The 12,071-nt window shown below is 45.3% G+C and overlaps 1 protein-coding gene and 1 long non-coding RNA gene across 3 annotated transcripts in view; one reads left to right on the top strand and one right to left on the bottom strand.

The window, feature by feature from the left end:
• Positions 1–1,927: 1,927 nt before the first annotated feature.
• On the bottom strand, positions 1,928–9,880 carry LOC121819405 (uncharacterized). Its single transcript, XR_006059637.2, has 2 exons — positions 9,362–9,880; positions 1,928–8,324 (listed from the first exon to the last, which is right to left on the bottom strand). It is a non-coding gene; the product is annotated as an uncharacterized LOC121819405 (long non-coding RNA).
• The window catches only part of ZNRF2 (zinc and ring finger 2), a 102,972-nt gene continuing 99,723 nt past the window's right edge, over positions 8,823–12,071 (top strand). For both annotated transcript variants that reach the window (XM_060414779.1, XM_027968643.3), the window contains exon 1: positions 8,823–9,745. In XM_060414779.1, the coding sequence (XP_060270762.1) occupies positions 9,292–9,745 (454 nt within the window). In that variant the 5' untranslated portion in view covers positions 8,823–9,291. The remainder of the gene's footprint in view (positions 9,746–12,071) is intronic.

Raw genomic sequence — 12,071 nt, 5'->3', positions numbered from 1 at the left:
TGGTGGGCTACAGTCTACAGGGTTGCAAAGAGTCAGACAGGACAGAGTGTGCACACACAATTATACCTATAGTCCTGTAGTTTGGTAAGGAGACCAGATAGTCTATAATACCAAAAAAAAAAAAAAAGAAAAGGCAAAATCGTAGCCTTTTAAATACTATAGTAAGAGGAAAGTGGGATGGCGGAGACTTTAGCAAACAATGTAGGGCTGGTGCTGGCTGTAGGAAAGTCTGGTTGGGAGGCTGTGGGCCTGACTGAGCAGATGAATGAGGGTGACAGGCCTTCTGCCCAGTGCAGATCTGCTGTCCTGTATGTCAAAGGTCTGACCTGTCATAACTTTGAAAGAGTGGGCAAGAGAGGAAAGAGAAGCACGCAGAAAAGAGTAAGTGCAAAAGGAAAGAGGCGTGCTCTGACTGGAATTCAAACTAGGTAACAGCAAACTGCGCGGTCAGGTATTTTTACTAAGTTCACAACTAGTTTATCTGTTCTAGTGTGGGGTTCTGGTCACCAGTTTTGTCAGCAGGAAGTACTTTAACAGTACAAACTAACTGTGAACCCCAAAAGTCTTTGATCAAATATCATTTAAACCTGTCAGGAGAAAGGAAAACAGAGCATGAGAAAGCTTCAAACAGTTTTAAAGAGCTGGGGCTTTGGTCTCTTGAGTCACTGAGACATTAAAACAACAGCTCTGATTCGATACAGGAGAGTGTCCTTGAGACGCGTGCTTCTCCAGGGATGTTCTGAGGGCCTGTGGCATCAGCATCACTGGCCTGCTTGTTAGAAAGCACATTCTCAAGGTCCGATCCTGATCTAAGAAAGGAGAACCGTTGAAGGTGGGGCCCAGCAGTCTGTTTTAGCGAGGTCTCCAGTTGATTCTCTCATGCACTGAAGATTGTAAAGCACTGATTTAGACCATCATTTGTTAAACCACAGATTACAACCCATGAGTGGGCATAAAATCAATTCATCAGGCAGTAACCAGCATTTTATAAAAGTGAAATGGAACAGACCAGAAACTGAAGCGTATCCCATGTAGCATGGGTATGCTCGCATAAGGCTTTGTTCAGTTCTGTACAAGTGTACTGATTTGGATGAAGCAGCACTTTTAAATGTTGAAGAAAGGGTAGGATAGAATAAAGAAGCTACAAATTTTAAATGAAGTCAGAACTGTTTGGTTGACAATAAAACACACTGACAGCTTAATGTGGATCCCTGTTTGGAGAGAGACAGAGGAGAGCAGGAAGAGGGCCAAGGAAAAAAAAACAGAGCAGGCCAAAGTTTCATAATTCCAGGATCCTTGAGGGGAAAGAAATAAGTCCCACCCAGAGAGAAAATAGAAGGGGACTCGACCACAAGGGAGCTATCAAGGGAGATTCGTGCATGTGTGCTAAGTTTCTTCAGTCGTATCTGACTCTTTGTGACCATATGAATGGCAGCCCACCAGGCTCCTCTGTCCATGGGATTCTCCAGGCAAGAATACTGGAGTGGGTTGCCATGCCCTCCTCCAGGGGATTTTCCTGACCCAGGGATCGAACACAAGGCTCTTCTGTCTCTTGCATTGGCAGGCAGGTTCTTTACCACTAGCACCACCTGGGAAGCCCATCAGGGAGGATAAGTATGAAATAAGGTCATGTGTAACCTTCAGGAAACCATCATTTAAGCTGAAATACTCATTCACTCCTTCATTCATTCATTCATAGACCTCTTATTGTACCATCACAGGTCCCAGGTACTGTGTTAGATGCTGGACAGTATTGTTTAATGACAGCAAGAAGATGAATAATAACAATAGCAAGATCTGTAATGTGAAGGGAGTATTAATGTGTGTTGAGTGAGAATATTCAAGTTAGCCTGTGATGATGGGGTTAAGAGTGGAGTGACAAGAGACGTCCATATGGAGAGGGTGTTTAATCAAAATGATGACCACATTTCAACATGATAGTTTATTTTGAAGTTAATTAATAGTTATTGAGATAAGTGGTTCTTAAATATTAGCATGCCTCAGAATCCCTTCAATGGCTTGTTCAAACACTTTTTGATTTAGTAGTTCTGGGGGGTGGGGGGTAGGTGAGGTCTGAAAATTGCCTTTCTGACAAACTTCCAGGTGATGCAGATACTACTGATCTGGGCACCATACTTTGAGGGTCACTGACCCAAATGACTAAATGAACAGTTGTGCTGGATGGTATTTCTAGACACACAATGTAGAGCAGAAGGAATTTAGCTGACCCATACAGACACAACATTTTTTCTTTACATTTTGATGGCTTAGAAACAATAGCTGCCACTTGAAATTTTTAACTTAATTTTTATTGAAAAGATTCAAGTTTTACAAAGATTTCAGCTTAGATGTTTGATGGCCAGACAGTTGTTCTTGTGTGGCAAAGATATGTTTGCTATGTGCTTGCCAAAATTATTTCCTTCCCTTCCTGGGCACACACACAAGTCCACATTTTCTGACCCCTTTGCAGGTAGGTTAGACCATGTGACTGATTTCTGCCAACATGGAGAGTGGGAAGAGGGATGCAAAACCTTTTAGTCTTGGCCAAAAGTTCTTCCTATATCTGTCCTTTTTCTTTGGGTGGCACGGGATCGAGTCAGGGGACCAGGGGTCTTGCTTAGCCACAAGATAAGAACCTGGGTCCCTGAGTCACCACTTGGAGAAGAGATACTCAGGATTGCCACTTAACTGGGAAACTATTTGGAGGGAGCTGAGAGGGTTTACCAAGTGAACTTGTAATATGCTTTCATTGCATCATGAACCTGAGGTCAAGGGGCTTGTTTCCATTTTGCGGCTTAGCCTGCCCTGATTAAGATGCTGTTCCTGGCACTAAGTAACACAAAACACACACTTATGAAGCAGAATGAATAATCATCACAACTCTAATTTTTACCCTCTATGTTCAATTTGTAAATGGCCTTCTCACTATTCATTTATTCAACAAATACCTACCTAAAGGTTATTGTGTGCCAAGCATTGCAATGGTGAGCCAGAAAATGACGCTTTCCATGCCTGCATGGAATTTACAATTTTGTGAGGAATGGACATAAACAATCAAACAAACATAAAACTCCAGCTGTTGTGAGTGGTGTGAACACTGGAAACCTGGCACTATAAGGAGATGTTTTTTCTAGGTAGGAATAAATGAATAAATATTGAGTACTTTTTTGGTGTAATTAACATCTGAGTAAAAATGACTTAAAAGTATAGGTTTGGATGTGTTGAAGCAAAACATATGTAAATTTGGATATGAGCAAGAATCATAGGGTTAAATCTTTTCATTTAACAGTTTTAACTAATGAATGGGGTTTGCTCCATATTATAGCTATCTAAACTTTTAAAATGCATAATGTATAATGACACATAAAATTTTATATATGATAAAATGTATAATGATGAGTGTGAAACTGTCAGTTGTTAGCTCCTCCGAGACCAGTAAAAGTCTTTTACTTCCTTTGAAAATCATAATTTGCTACTTTTCTCTATTAACAATAAGTTCTTGCCATATTGGTATAAATTCCTGTTGAACCAGAGTTTCCCACCAAAGGCCTCATTCAATAAAACTTAAATTGGATTGAATAACTAGATTGCCTGCTTAAATTAGAGCTTATCATTTTGGTAACAACTTTGGCCTTTCAAACTTTATTTTTGCTCACCAAGTAAATGTTAAATTCTTAAAGAGATGGGAGTACCAGACTAACTTAACCTGTCTCCTGAGAAATCCATATGCAGTTCAAGAAGCAACAGTTAGAACCAGACATGGAACAACAGACTGTTTCCAAATTGGGAAAGGAGTATGTCAAGGCTGTATATTGTCACCCTGCTTAACTTATATGCTGAGTACATCATGAGAAATGCTGGGCTTGATGAAACAGAAGCTGGAATCAAGAGTGCCTGGAGAAATATTAATAACCTCAGATATGCAGATGATACCACTTTTATGGCAGAAAGCAAAGAGGAACTGAAGAGCCTCTTGATGAAAGTGAAAGAGGAGAGTGAAAAAGTTGGCTTAAAGTTCAACATTCAGAAAACGAAGATCACGGCATCTGGTCCCATCACTTCATGGCAAATAGATGGGGAAACAGTGGAAATAGTGGCTGACTGTATTTTTCTGGGCTCCAAAATCACTGCAGATGGTGACTGCCACCATGACTGCCACCATGCTTGCTCCTTGGAAGAAAAGCTATGACCAACCTAGACAGCAGAGACATTACGTTGCTGACAAAGATCTAGTCAAAGGTATGTTTTTTTCAGTAGTCATGCATGTATGCATGTGAGAGTTGGACCATAAAGAAAGCTGAATGCTGAAGAACTGATGCTTTTGAACTGTGGTATTGGAGAAGACTCTTGAGGCCCTTGGACTACAAGGAGACCAAACCAGTCCATTCTAAAGGAAATCAGTCCTGAATATTCATTGGAAGGACTGATGCTGAAGCTGAGGCTACAATCCTTTGGCTACCTGATGCAAAGAACTGACTCATTGGAAGACTCTGATGCTGAGAAGGATTGAAGGCAGAAGAAGAAGGGGATGAGATGGTTGGATGGCATCAATGACCCGATGGACATGAGTTTGAGCAAGCTCCGGGAGTTGGTGATGGAAAGGGAAGCCTGGTGTGTGGCAGTCCACGGGGTTGCAGAGTCGGACACGACTAAGTGACTGAACTGAAGTAAATGTTGATTTCATTAAGCTCATACCCAAGATGAAAGAATTTTGAGTATCTCAAGATTTGAATTGAGTGAGTAGTTATATATATATATATATATATAACTACTCAAGGCAATGGCACCCCACTCCAATACTCTGGAAAATCCCATGGATGGAGGAGCCTGGAAGGCTGCAGTCCATGGGGTTGCTGAGGGTTGGACACGACTGAGCAACTTCACTTTCACTTTTCACTTTCATGCACTGGAGAAGGAAATGGCAACCCACTCCAGTGTTCTTGCCTGGAGAATCCCAGGGATGGGGGAGTTGGTGGGCTGCCAACAGTTGGTGGGCTCCCAGCAGTTGGTGGGTTGCCATCTATGGGGTCACAAAGAGTCAGACACGACTGAAGTGACTTAGCAGGAGCAGCAGCAGCAGCATATATAAATATATATATACGCACACACACAGAGTACATCAATATCTATACATATAGTCTTCTGTTTAAAAACTTGATTCTCATACTTCAAAGTGATAATCATTACGTAAATTACTCATTACAAGTATGAGAAAAAAGACAAAGTATTCTACAGTTTGTACAAAAAAATACCAGTTACTATTATTTTCACATAGAGAACACTTTTAGGCATTTTAAAGATCGAAGGGTCACAGCAGGGTGTCCACTGGGTATCTAGACCATGCTTTGCCACCAAAATACCACATTACAGTTTGGACCGGAGTGGGAAGAATTTTATTCAGTTCAGTTTAGTTGCTCAGTTGTGTCTGACTCTTTGAAACCCCATGAATTGCAGCACACCAGGCCTCCCTGTCCATCACCAACTCCCTGAGTTCACTCAAACTCATGTCCATCGAGTCGGTGATGCCATCCAGCCATCTAATCCTCAGTCGTTCCCTTCTCCTCCTGCCCCCAATCCCTCCCAGCATCAGAGCCTTTTCCAATGAGTTAACTGTTCACATGAGGTGGCCAAAGTATTAGAGTTTCAGCTTCAGCATCAGTCCTTCCAATGAACACCAGGACTGATCTCCTTCAGAATGGACTGGTTGGATCTCCTTGCCAACCAAGGGTCTCTCAAGTCTTCTCCAACACCACAGTTCAAAGCATCAATTCTTTGGTGCTCAGCTTTCTTCACAGTCCAACTCTCACATCCATACATGACCACTGGAAAAACCATTGCCTTGATTAGACGGACATTTGTTGGCAAAGTAATGTCTCTGCTTTTCAATATGCTATCTAGGTTGGTCATAACTTTCCTTCCAAGGAGTAAGCGTCTTTAAATTTCATGGCTGCAGTCACCATCTGCAGTGATTTTGGAGCCCTCCAAAATAAAGTCTGACACTGTTTCCACTGTTTCCCCATCTATTTCCCATGAAGTGATGGGACCAGATGCCATGATCTTCGTTTTCTGAATGTTGAGCTTTAAGCCAACTTTTTCACTCTCCTCTTTCACTTTCATCAACAGGCTTTTTAGTTCTTCTTCACTTTCTGCCATAAGCGGGGTGTCATCTGCATATCTGAGGTTATTGATATTTCTCCCAGCAATCTTGATTCCAGCTTGTGCTTCTTCCAGTCCAGCATTTCTCATGATGTACTCTGCATATAAGTTAAATAAGCAGGGTGACAATATACAGCCTTGACGTACTCCTTTTCCTATTTGGAACCAGTCTGTTGTTCCATGTCCAGTTCTAACTGTTGCTTCCTGACCTGCATATAGGTTTCTCAAGAGGCAGGTAAGGTGGTCTGGTATTTCCATCTTTTTCAGAATTTTCCACAGTTTATTGTAATCCACACAGTCAAAGGCTTTGGGATAGTCAATAAAGCAGAAGTAGATGTTTTCCTGGAAGGTTGATGCAAATATAATTGTGGTTTCAGACCGTGAATTTTAAATCATCATAACTGGGCTCAAGCCCATCTTTATTAATTAAAATAGGAACCATTATAATCAATAATTTTTTCCGACAAGAAATAAGTTTGTTTATCCCTGTAGTATCAAAATCAATACTTAGGGATTCGATGAACTCTTGGAAAGCATTTCCTGCCTTCTGCTGGCTCTGGAAGCATTTTCCCTGCAAAAAGTTTTCGAGATGCTTGAGAAGTGGTAGTCGGTTGATGAGAGGTCAGGTGAATATGGTGGATGATGCAAAACTTCGTAGCCCATTTGTTCAGCTTTTGAAGTGTTGGTTGTGTGATGTGCAGTCAGGTGTTGTCAAGGAGGAGAACTGGGCCCTTTCTGTTGATCAATGTCAGCTGCAGGAGTTGCTGCGTTTGGTGCATCTCATTGATTTGCTGAACATACTTCTCAGATGTGTTGGTTTTGCTGGGATTCACAAAGTTGTAGTGGATCCGACTGGCAACAGACCACCTATCAGTGACCATAATCTTTTCTGGGTGCAAGTTTGCTTTGGGAAGTGCTTTGAAGCTTCTTCTCGGTCCAACCACTGAACTGGTCATCACTGGTTCTCATATAAAATCCACTTGTTGTCGCATATCACAATCCGATAGAGAATAAGAGAAGAACCTAATGTAGAAAAAGAGAAGACGACCCTTCAAAATGATGATTTTTTTTTCATTTTCAGTCAGCTCAAGATGCACTCACTTCTCAAGCGTTTCACCTTTCAAATTTGCTTCAGATGCTGAGCAACTATAGAATGGTTGATGTTCAATTCTTGGGCAACTTCTCATGTAGTTGTAAGCCTCTCAGTTGGTTACTGTCAACTTTCCATGGGCAGCCACTATGTTTATCTTCAGGCTTTTATCTAGTCTGTAAAACTTCTTGAACCACCACTGCACTGTACATTTGTAAGCAGCTCCTGGGCCAAATGTGTTGTTGTGAGTTGTCTCTGCGAACTTGAATAGAAAAATCGCTTGAATTTGCTTTTTCTCTAACATCATTTCCATAGTTGAAATAAATATAAACAAGTAATAAGTCAGCCAAAAACATAAAGCAAGAAATGTGCATTGAAAGATGTACAGCACAACCATATTTAAGAAAGTATTGCAATATCAAATGGAAACTTTAAACAATGCAAAAACCGCAATTGCGTTTGCACCAACCTAGTAGTAATTGACATTTTAGAGAAAGTACAGGGTTTTAAAGCAGCAGGTGCTGTGGCGATTTGATACAAACATCCCAGGTAAGGAAACTAACGTCCACAAAGGTAAAATGATTGCTTACACCTCGTTTTGGTCCCAGACCTAGATAGACCCCAGGTCTTATGAATCGGTTGCAGCTGTCTCCGTGCCACAGTTTTTGCTCTACAGCTGAAAATCATGTTGGATTATCTTTAGTTCTATCAACTCTGCTTTCTCCGCAGTCGGAGTGTTTAAATGGGATAGATCTAATTCAGATCAAGCTGCCTTCAGCCTCCTAGGTTCTTTCTTTTGTTTTCAGTCTTTTATTATCAGATTGGTGAGCTTCTGCTTTACTTAAAACACGCACTCGAAGTAACATCAAGGAGGAAGGTCGAAACCCATTCAAACGCAATGGCTAGGGACACAGGACCGAGACGAACCCAGCCCCAGCTGTAAAAGGTGAAGACTGCCCACTGTCAGGTCCAGCGTCCGAGGGACACGTGCAGGAGGAGGGGTCGTCTTCTGGTTGGCCCCCGGAGGAGCTCCGTCGCTCCAATCAGCGCAGGCCCCGCGGTGGAGAGGGGGCGCGCCCTGCAGGGGAGGGCGGGGTCAGAGACCTGTCCATCACCGAATCCGCGGGTGGCAGCACCTACCCCACCAAGGCACCTAGGCGAGACAGGGCGGGAGCGGGAAGGCCGCGGCGAGGGGGGAGGCGGGGCCAGGCTGGTGGGAGCCAATCCGCCCGGCAGCGCCAGGGGGCAGGGGCGGGGTCACCGTGCGCGACCCAAACACATGGGTTCGGGCGCACCCTGGGGCCGCGCTGCTCCTCCGCCTTCCGGTGCGAGGGCCGCAGTGCCTCCTTCCCTTCTGAGCACCCCCACCTCGTGGTCCAGACCCTACCCACCCCCCCGCCCCTCCTTCTCTGGGGGAGCGCGGTGACGGTTGCCGGGAAGCGCGCGCTGCCCCTCCCTCTCCTCCTGCGTCCTCTCCTCCCGCGCCACCCGTTTTTCCTCCTTCTCAGTTAATAACAGCTGGGTGGCTGGGGGAGGAGGGAAGGTGGCCCCAGCGGAGTCTGGGCGGGCACCTCCCACTCACCCGCGAGCCGCCGTGGGAGCAGGAGGATGGCGGCGGTAGCGGCGGCCGCCCGGGAGGAGGCGGTGCCGAGGGCCCGGGCGCAGAGCGCAGCGGCGGCGGCAGAGAGCGGCAGCGGCCCGTCGCGGCGCACCAGAACCGAAAGCAGCGGCAGCCGCGCAGCCACCTGAGCCGCCCCTCCCGCCGGAGCCAGCGATCGGCGCCCGCGGGAGCCGGGACCTCCTTCCTCTCCATCTCTCCTCGTCTCCTGCGTCCCCAGACAGGCCGTCGATCTCGCTCGTCATCCCTTAGAAAAGCGCGGCGGGCGCCGACCGCCCCCTGGGGCGCCGGGCGGCGGCCCTGGACGTGCGGGCTTGTTTCTGCGCCGGCCTCCGCGCCTCGGCCCTGCCCTCTCGCTCCTGCGCTCGCTCCCGCCCTCCCGGCGCTCCGGGCACTGTGCGCGGGCCCGGCCCGGGGCAGGGCGGACATGGGCGCCAAGCAGAGCGGGCCGGCCGCTGCTAACGGCCGCACCCGCGCGTACTCGGGCTCGGATTTACCTTCCAGCAGCAGCAGCGGAGGGGCCAACGGGACCGCGGGCGGCGGGGCGCGAGCCGCAGCCGCTGGGAGGTTTCCGGCTCAGGTGCCCAGCGCGCACCAGCCCAGCGCCTCCGGCGGCGCCGCGGCGGCCTCGGCGGCCCCGCGCAGCCGCTCCCTCGGCGGGGCCGTGGGGACCGTGGCGTCGGGGGCCCGGGCGGCGCAGTCAACCTTCAGCATCCCCAACAGCAGCAGCGGCCCGTACGGCTCGCAGGACTCGGTTCATAGCAGCCCGGAGGACGGCGGCAGCAGCGGCGGCAGGGACCGGCCGGCGAGCGGGGGTCCTGGAGGGCCGCGCCTGGTGATCGGCTCCTTACCAGCTCACCTCTCGCCGCACATGTTTGGAGGTACGGCCCTTTCCCTCTCTGCCTCCCGCGGGCGGCACGTGGGCCGCGGCTGCGCTTATTTTTACCCTTCTCCTTTTCTCCTTCAGCCCGAGCGCCGGGGGTTCGCCGCGCGGCCGGGCCGGGTCACCCCTCTTTGGGGTGGGAGGGAAAGAGAGAGGGAGAGAGCGCCTCTTAACCCCTGCAGCGCCGCTACCGCGGGACCCTAGTGTTTGGTTTTTGAACACCACGTGCACCCTCACCTCTTCGTGGCTTTCTCATACAGAAAGCCCTTGTTTGCTCCCGGAGGTGAAGGGAGCAAATATTGTTTTAAAAACAAGCGCAATAGCTGGTGCTTGTGGTTTTTAGTAGCAGGAAGTCAGGACCCGTTGCTAAATGTAGTTGTATCTGGTGACTCGAGTGGTGAGCAGTTTTTAAAGGCCAAAAGTCAGAGTCTCAAATGAACAGATGAGTGTTTGGAACAAGAGTTACCGCTTTTGGAGTAACTTATTGTAGAGCTGTAATTCTCATGTCTTGTGTCAGTAGTCCCACCTACTGTGTATGCTTTAATTAGGTGAATGTGTTAATAAAAAGTATGTTTTTAACCTCAGTAAACTGCTACTTTAGATAATGATTAATGTGAGTTCTGCTTTATTTGGACAGAGCATTAAAAAACTGAGAACTGTTTCTTAAGGAAAGAAACCAATAATCATTACAGTTCTGCCTACAAGATGCAGTAAAAGCCCAGGTGTTTTTGAAAAGCAGTGCTCGCTAGGGTTCAAGAAAGACCCTGTGAAAAATGGAAATTTTAGTAGCAAAACGGTATGTCTTTTTGGATTGATAGAAACAGGGGAGGGGTACCCCTGATGTGAGTAAAGCAAATTCGACCTCTTGAGTTGTTTTATGGTTTCTACTTTCCTTCAGAGCAGTTAATGGTAAATGAATTAAGACACTCCCTTTCCAGTTCATGAAGAGTAGATGTTAAATCTGGTTAGAGATGCAGACAATAGAAGAGAAACATTTCCATATCATTGCTTTCTTTACACATCATGATATTACCTACAGTTACAGTTGAGCACAGGTGAATAGTGAAAACACTTATCTTCTCTTTCTCTGCTTCCTTTACTCGTGTTTATAAATGTGAGAAATTTGAGCAGGCAGTTGATAAAGTGAAATGTTCAATAATGTAATTGCTCTGATGTTCTGTACTATCAATATTCACATTAGCACAAATTTAAAATGGAGGCGACATGTTTAGTTTCCCCCATCTTTTTAATACCTCTTTGCATATTCAAAATATAAAACAACTCTTTACTTTTATTTTAATTACTTGTTATAAAATGATTTTTTCTTTGTGACTAAAAATACTGACTTTTAAGATTGGCCCTTAAAACATTTCTTTTTGAGAAAAAGAACTAGTGCTGACTGTACTGTGATTTGTGATTCATAACTAACACAGCTGAAGGTCCTGTAGTACCACACCGAAGAATAACAAAAGACAGTTTCTTAAGAATGGGAGATTAGTGGCAAGGATAAAGGCTAAGCTGGTCCTAAAAAATATATATTTATTTTAAGATTAAAATTTGCATGTAGTTATGTCTAACAGCTTGCTAGAGAAAGGAAATCGGGAAAGGCTCATCAGATTAGTAACTTCTTTGGTATACTGATGGCTTAACTTTTTTTAAAGGACTTTGTTTTCTTTTAACAAAGTTTATCTGTATGGGTTTAAAGTGTTTCATCTGGGGGTGGGGGCAAATATTTGACACCTGTGCTATTCTTAGTGAAATAGCAGGTGAAGAAGATCTGGTTGCTGAAAGTTGGAAAAGTAAAGCATTTGTGTTTTAGGGGTTAGCATGATTGGGGCCTAGTGAAAGCACAGTGACACTGAGAACTGTGGCAGCGTTTTGGAACCAAGTCTCTGTAGAGAATGGAGCCCCAATGGCTTAAAAGTATCTGCTGTGTGCAATTAGTTAACTATTCTCTTGTGCATTTGGAATGTTTCTAGCTGTGTATCATTCTTAGGAAATTTGAGAAAACAGTCACTGGGACAATTTTGTGTTTGATAGTTCAGATGAGGGACTCTAGTTGAGAAAACTTGGAAGAGAATCAGAGAAATTACCTGTTCTTTCTAAATGATACGGACAGATCAAAGTGCCAGTACCTTAAATCCTACTTAAGACTGGGAGATGGAATACACTTGAGAGTGAAAAAGCATCTTTCTAGCAGTGTTTGTGTTAATGAGATTTTTTACCTATATTTCAGTAGTTGGGCTCATTAGGGAGACTTAATAGAACCCTGTTTGTTGTCATCCTGAGATTTAGGGAACCAGATGATAAATCTTTCTTTTTAA

The sequence above is a fragment of the Ovis aries genome, chromosome 4 (assembly GCF_016772045.2).
Source record: "Ovis aries strain OAR_USU_Benz2616 breed Rambouillet chromosome 4, ARS-UI_Ramb_v3.0, whole genome shotgun sequence".
Lineage (NCBI taxonomy): Eukaryota > Metazoa > Chordata > Mammalia > Artiodactyla > Bovidae > Ovis > Ovis aries.
This window is presented reverse-complemented; position numbering and strand designations above follow the sequence as displayed.